This window comes from Penaeus chinensis, chromosome 1 (genome assembly GCF_019202785.1).
Source record: "Penaeus chinensis breed Huanghai No. 1 chromosome 1, ASM1920278v2, whole genome shotgun sequence".
Lineage (NCBI taxonomy): Eukaryota > Metazoa > Arthropoda > Malacostraca > Decapoda > Penaeidae > Penaeus > Penaeus chinensis.
In genome coordinates this window covers 31,472,638-31,480,137 of record NC_061819.1, presented here as the reverse complement: position 1 = coordinate 31,480,137, position 7,500 = coordinate 31,472,638, and the positions used below count along the sequence as shown (strand labels likewise).

Below are 7,500 nucleotides of genomic sequence, written 5' to 3'. Positions count from 1 at the left end.
CCCTACCAGCCAGCCTCTGCTTACTCTGCCCCTGCTCCTGCATACAAAGCCCCAGACCAGACTTATGGCACTCCTGCCCCTGTTTACGAAACCCCGGCACATCTCTATGGAGCGCCATCTCACTAATCATGGATAATCATCTCTATCTTCGTATATTTATTTCATGAACCTAATAAATATTGAAACTCATATGAAACGCCATTTTCTTTAGGTCACATTTCGTAAAAATATAATGTTATGATTGATAGGCAATTTTTATTAAATGTTATATACTGCATGGTCAAACTTAAGTACTTAAGCATTATAAAGAACTACCATATAAGGATAGGGTAAATTAGCTAATATTACGCAAAGTATTATTATTAATTAAATTTATATGAAAAGTTACAGCTTAACAAAACTAACATAAGTCTGAAAAAAACTATTGGCAATATAAAGGGTTGTAAAAGCAGGAAACTTAAACAGAAGCAGTAAATGAAATAACAACTAATGCTAATAACAAGTTATTAACAGCTCCACGACATTTGCAACGTCATTGTACATAATATACATGTGTGTACACGCACACACATATATATACATATATATATATATATATATATATATATTATATATATAATGTATATATTATATATATACATATATATTTTAAAAAATACTAGCAAGGCCGGTTGGTATGTTCCACATCTCTGTGCCCAGTAAATGCCTTCCTGTGGCAAGTTCCTCCTTGAATGGACGCAGGTGTCACTTCTGCAACGGAAGTAAACACCCGCCCTGGAAGGGAGTTGCTGCACAAAAGATACATCTCATCAGATGCAAAGACAGGGACGGCGGACAGACGACAACACATAGGTTTAGTTCGTCACCACCCCGCCCCCGGCACCCGGGGAGACGTGGTTCTCTTGGGGGGTCTCACATCTGCCTTCAATAATAAATCAGTAGGCTAAGATACTTCGTTGCTCGCCCTAAGTCCATCTCACGTGTCATTGATATCTGGTGGCAAGCAATCTTGTATCACTTGTTTTTTCTCGTGGACCTGTATGACTGGACTAGGTGACCCATGCTTGTGCTTGTATTCCACTACATCTGCTTTGATCTTCGTAGTCCCTAGCGGTATGAAGGAAGAGCTACCATCTCACTGGTGTGGACTATGGAGAGCATGGTTATAGGTTTCTTGTCCATGGCAAGAATACAGGCCATGCCATTGTAATACAAGTTTATTATATTTACACATAGATGGCTCTACAAGTGCTTTGTCACCAAGGAGTCGGTTATAAGTCCTACGTATCTCATCTGTTTACTCTTTTCCTCGAGTTTTGGAAAGGTTATAATCATAACATCAAAACAATAATAACAGCATCAATGTCAACTGTATTAAAAAGAATACCACATTTTCACGCCAAATCAAAGAATGGGGAAATCAGGATAGGTCACGAAGGGCTACTGATAGACTACTTGCAGCTGAGCACATGTGAGCCATCTGTATGTAACACAAAAAACTACAGGAGGCAGAACATAAATCCAGGGCGAATGGGTTAAGGGCGAGCATTATTGTATTGTGGAAGTCTACATTTCCTTGCCCTTTTGCCTGCAGGTCTGTCGGCATGTGCTTTCTGTTTGTTTGTACCGTGCTGACTGTGCTTGTTACTCTTTCCTGCAGATAGTGGAATAGACTTCGGATGAGTACCAGTTGTCTGTGTGTACTTCGTATCCCTTGTTCATGAGGCCCCCTTCCTCCAAGAGGTCTACCACTGCCTTCATGCTCGCAGGGAGCTCCCCGGGTTCTGCTCCATGTAGATCTGGAAGGCAGTGGTGTAGCCGGCCTCTGGTCCATCGCTCAAACAGTGCTTGTACACCTTCAAGCCCCTGTGTGCTCTCTTGTTTAGCACGTACTGGAGTGCAAGGTGGCGCCCCTTGGAAGTCCAGAGGCTCTCGTCCACTGAAATCATCTTGATGGGAATAAAGACTGGAAAACGTCTCATCCAGCCTCAGTTTCCAAAGCCGATTATCAACAGGATGGTCTGGCTTCGTTGTCGACGAAGTGCAGCGCCGATGTAAGGGCGTCGAACCTGTCGTGCGATATCGTCTGCTGGAAGATCATGAACGACATCGGGGTCGTAAGACCAATAGTCCCACATGTGCAATTCAATCAGGAACCGCAACCCAAGGTACACACGAAGCTCCCGCACCGAAGTATCCATCCATCCCCTCATGTGGGCAGAGGGTGTCCTCAGGTTCTGTGCAACGTACCTGCAGGAGAAAGAGAACCGATCTCGTAGAAAACGTGGTTAAATGAAGCAGAGCATGAGACAGTTTAAATATATATTTTCAAACCAGAAAATGAGAAACATAATTTGATGCACTTACCAGTTCGTCTCCTGAGCGATCTTTTCCAGAATTCAGAAACTTACTGAAGACCTCTTCTGGTCGTGAAGCAGCATCCAGATCAGGAACCTTAACCACAGGAGCTGAAGTGAAATCGAAGCACCATGGGTCGTTCTTCCTCTTCCTCCACACACAGGAGGAGGTACTGGGGATGTTGTGATCCCAGCGTGGCCTGACGTACTCAGCTAGAGTAGTTGGACAGCTCGGACTCGTCCTCCGAGTCGCTTTCCTCCCAGTCGGAATTGTCAACAAGGGAGGCATAAGGATCTGTTAAAGATTTTTTTTCTTTTTTTTAATATGAATTTTCCATAGAAATAGTAAAACTAAGTAGAAACATCAGTCAGTATGCAAAAGAGGGCCAGGTGGTCAAATGATGAGGCGAAACTCCGGAATGAGCCTCGGTCCTGCGCAGCTTTGTCGGTGGCATGTATTCCTCATCTGACTCCACACATTCCTCATCAGAGGAATGGTGGAACAGGTAGAGGAAAGAATCACGTGCCCAGACAAGGAAGACCTTGGAATCCGAAGGCCTTGGGTCATCCACCGCCTCATCTTCCTCGAAACCAAAGGAGCAGATGGCAGGGGAAGACCGAGGCCTACCTGACAATCATCAGCAAGAAAACTCTAAAACTGCAACCTTCCTTGACCTATCAAAAGGCAGAAAATATAAATATTATATTATACAAAGACCTTGAAAACAGGAATTCCACCGTGACGGCCATTCCCGTCAATGTCCAATTTACAGGCACATCCACAGACGTACACACATGTAGACTTACATGCACAGATTTCTGTACACACAGATACACAGACACTCTCACACACACACACACACATTGTTGCATGTAAAGATTTCCACACAGTTACACACACACGCACACACACACACAGTCGCACGCACAGATTTCCACACACACACATAATTACAAACACATATATACACTTACACATACACACACAATTACCCACTTACACACGCGCACATACGCACAGCTTCGAAAACATTCCATCATAAATGCATACAGCCATGACGGTGATAGCCGTCCCCGGCGGAAACACCGAGTGAGCCATGACGACTATAGGCGTGCCCGGCATGACGGCTATGTATGTATTTATATGAGTGTGTATATATATTCTCCATGACCTCTATTCTCTGTTAATTCACTTAACATGCCCAGTCTGTTACATGAGACTGAGGACCATATCCTGAGATGTTTGCCATAAATACAAAGGAAAGAACAATTCCCTGGATATATATATATATATATATATATATATATGTGTGTGTGTGTGTGTGTGTGTGTGTGTGTGTGTGTGTGTGTGTGTGTGTGTGTGTGTACAGCTACACAGAAAACTATTGTTAGGAGGGGCATCGAAACATTCAATAACGAACGGAAGGGTTGGTATTTGGGGATTCGAATTAGTCTCGCTCTGGTTCATAATGTATCGAATAGTTCCAGAATTCCTATAGAGGATTCACTGTGACAAGATGATCTTATTCCCGAAAAGGATGGAATATGTCTTACAAGCCACAGGCCTTCTAGGATACAATAATTATGTGCGACGAGAAACCTTTTTTTCTCTGAAGGCAAGATATGTATAGCATCAAATAAAACACCAGGTAGGTAACGACACTGCCCCCTCCCCTCCTAATTTCAACTTCGTTTCGCTCGATATTTTGAATAAATATGTTTGTTTTAATAGAAATGAATGCTAAAACATTTTCATATATGTATTGCGTTTCTTTCACATCCAACCAGATCTCCGGATCTCAACCCAATTGAAAACGAGTGGGCAGCCATGTCAAAATACATGCATCACGACCACACACGTAATCGTGTCGCAGTCGTGAACAACACCTTGCAAGCATGGGAATGTCTGTGATGCGAGGAAGGCGTGCGTTGACAGCCGAGTTAGTGGCATATATGTTTCGATGCTTAAACTGTGTTTGGCAGCAGGGGTAGGAACACAAAATATTTAACTTGAATATTACCAGTATCTTATTTTCCTTGTTTTGATTTTTATGAAATATGACAATAGTCATTAGATTGAATAATAACAATAAAGTGTGTTAGTAGCACCTGTCTGGCAATACCTGATGCATCCCTCACATTATGACGACTGACCCAACATTTAAAAAAAAGGTATAAAAAACTAATTGATAAGTGACAAAGTAATATACTATAATATAAACTACCCGCGAACTAACAGCCTCTTAATTTGTGATTTACCAAAAGTATTTGGAAAATCAGAGGCACCAACAGTTTCCTACGTTAACAAACTATATTTCAAATAGTTTTGTTGTCTGTCCCAGAATGTTTAAAATAATTATCTAACGATAGTTTTCTGTGTAGCTGTACAAATACATATCTACGCATATATATATATATATATATATATATATATATATATATATATATATATATATAATCTATATATACATATATATACATATAAATATATATGCATAAATATACATACATATATGTATATATATATATGTATATTTATCTCATCTTGTTGTGCCATCACTGATACGGTGTTTGACGAAATGCTTCTGAGGCCATGTTCTCAGGCTCTGTTCCAGAGGTATCGAAGTGTTTGTATATTAAATTTTCAAGGAATGTTTTTCTCGGTATGGGACGCTCATTATCTTTTTATGTAATTTCCCGTCTGAAAACATATTCAGATAATTGTAATAGACATAACCGGCGCTAAGACCGATCCTTGAGGTAGTTAGCTAGTTACTCGTCTACATTTAGAGGGCTTCCCTCTAATTACGGCTCTTCTATCTTTCACTCCACCTAGGTGTCTAATTTCCATAATATGAGACACATCATCTTCTATGAGACACATCATCAAATGCCTATTTAAAGTCTAAGTATACACAATCCACCCAGCCATTTCTTTCTTGTAATACTTCAGAAACTGTCATAAAAACAGAGGATATTTACTCTACATGTCCTTCCTTTCCTATAACCAAATTGCTTATTTGATATCTTCTCGTGTTTTTCAGGTACTTATCCTTTCCAACAGCTTACATGCTACACTAGTTAACGAAACTAGTCTATAAATTAGATCGTTTTGTTTGTCGCCGTTCTTATGTAAAAGTGTAACTGAATTTTGGGATATTAACAATAAGGGAGTATATAGTTCTCCGGCACATTCCCTAAGACTGTTTTAGTCTTCCATAACTTTAGTTGGTCCTTTATTTCATTCTTTTTGAGGATGATATTTTCGATATTCTGATTTTCGTTTTTATGTTTAATTGCCATACATATCATACAGGTCTTGAACAAACATTGAAATTTCTTAATAAGGATTTAACACATTTCCTACTCCTTATTATAAAATGGCGCTAATTTAGTTTTATTATTTATGCAGTTAATCGCCTCCCTCGTGGTTTGGGTTTACTCATTTATTCCTCCGCTGCCTGAGATCTATGTCTTTTGGACCAATGGAACTTCTTTTTTCTGTTATTTTTTGCAGTCATCATTGAACCACTTTTGGCCATTTCTTGCTTCAGTTCTGAATCTTGATGCAAAATTTTCTACTCCTTTTTATAGACCATAAAATGTGAATATTGCTTATCAAGGTTCTCTTCGTCCAGGAGTGTTTCCCAGTTGATGCGATCAAAAAAATCTTTAAGGCTTCTATTTTTACCTCTCTTCGTTCTTTACCTCTACCAGTTTTTGCTGCAGTAATTATCAATCATCTTTGTTCATATTTTCATTTATCCAGATTTTCTTATATTCTTCGTGGGTGGCCAGGACTTTACGTCTCTTTGTTATATTAGCTACCATTTGCAGTTATGGCGTTCCTTTCCCTTTTCGAATAATCCCAACCTCCTGCGAGTTATGATATTCTGCTCCGAGAATTCGGGTTTTATGACCTTGAGAATATTGACAATCAATTTCTTGTCTTTGTTGTGTCATTCGATTCCATATTCCACATCTTATTCTTCAGGTCCCAATATGAGTATACCCTTGACTGCATCAGCCAAATTAGCAATATTCCCAAGGTGTAACTAAAGTTCATGTTACTCTACCGTCTCCGCAAGCTATCTTTATTCCTTCCTTTTTTTCCATATCACTTACTGTTTCCTTTATTTTCGATAAATCGAGCTATGTCGCTGTCATATTTGTTTGCCTCTTCTATTATTTGAGACTGGGTGCTTGACAAATTGCTTTCAGCCTGCTTAACATTTTCCTGTACTTTGATTATTTCATCAACTTTTTCTTGCAGATTCTTTATTTCGATTTGAATACTGTTGCCAATCCTGGTTTCTACTTCCAACTTTCCCTTGAGTTCTTTGATTTTCATGTCAGATTTATAAGCACTCTCTCTTTGATTGGTTGTGTTCCTCGCAAATTATCCACCAATTCATTTAGGTTTACGTTATCTTCACGTATTTTCAGACATTCATGCTGTCTATCTTGGCTTCAAGAGCCTCAATTCTAACTGCTGCTTCCGCTAACCTCATTTCGCTGGTCTGATCTTAGTTGTTCCCCATCAAACAAAGAGAAAAAACAGAGCTGTACTCACGGCAATTGTCTCTCTGCGCGAAACGTTCCGGCTCACAAAGCCTCAGTATCTTTTTCATTTTTCTTACTTATTCGTTCCATTTCTTCTTTCAACATGAACTATGCACGCTTACAGAACCCATGGCTAGCAGACTAGGTCACCTATTGTCCGATCTTCTCCGTATTTAACAACGTGTGTATACATACATACATACATACAACATATATGCATATATATATATATATATATATATATATATAGATATAGATATATTTATGTATGTGTATGTGTGTGCATGTGTGTGTGATATATGCATATACATATATATATATATGCATATATTATCGTTGTTGGTCCACGTGAACGTAGGAGACATGCGTATAGAGAAACTGAGAGCGGCGGCCGAGCGAACCTAGAACCTTTTGTAAATCCAGTGCTCTACTACTGAGCTACACCACCTCTCCCTCTCTCTCTCTCTCTCTCTCTATGTGTGTGTGTGTGTGTGTGTGTGTGTGTGTGTGTGTGTGTGTGTGTGTGTGTGTGTGTGTGTGTGTTCGTGTGCGTTTGTTTGTGTATATATTACACACACAC

At 39.6% G+C, this 7,500-nt stretch overlaps 1 protein-coding gene across 4 annotated transcripts in view; it reads left to right on the top strand.

Annotated features, from left to right (window-relative positions):
- The window catches only part of LOC125026116 (cuticle protein 18.6-like), an 8,099-nt gene extending 7,938 nt beyond the window's left edge, over nt 1-161 (top strand). For all 4 annotated transcript variants that reach the window (XM_047614427.1, XM_047614424.1, XM_047614426.1 and 1 more), the window contains exon 3: nt 1-161. This exon is cut by the window's left edge and continues 219 nt beyond it. In XM_047614427.1, the coding sequence (XP_047470383.1) occupies nt 1-126 (126 nt within the window). In that variant the 3' untranslated portion in view covers nt 127-161.
- The last annotated feature ends 7,339 nt before the right edge of the window (nt 162-7,500 follow it).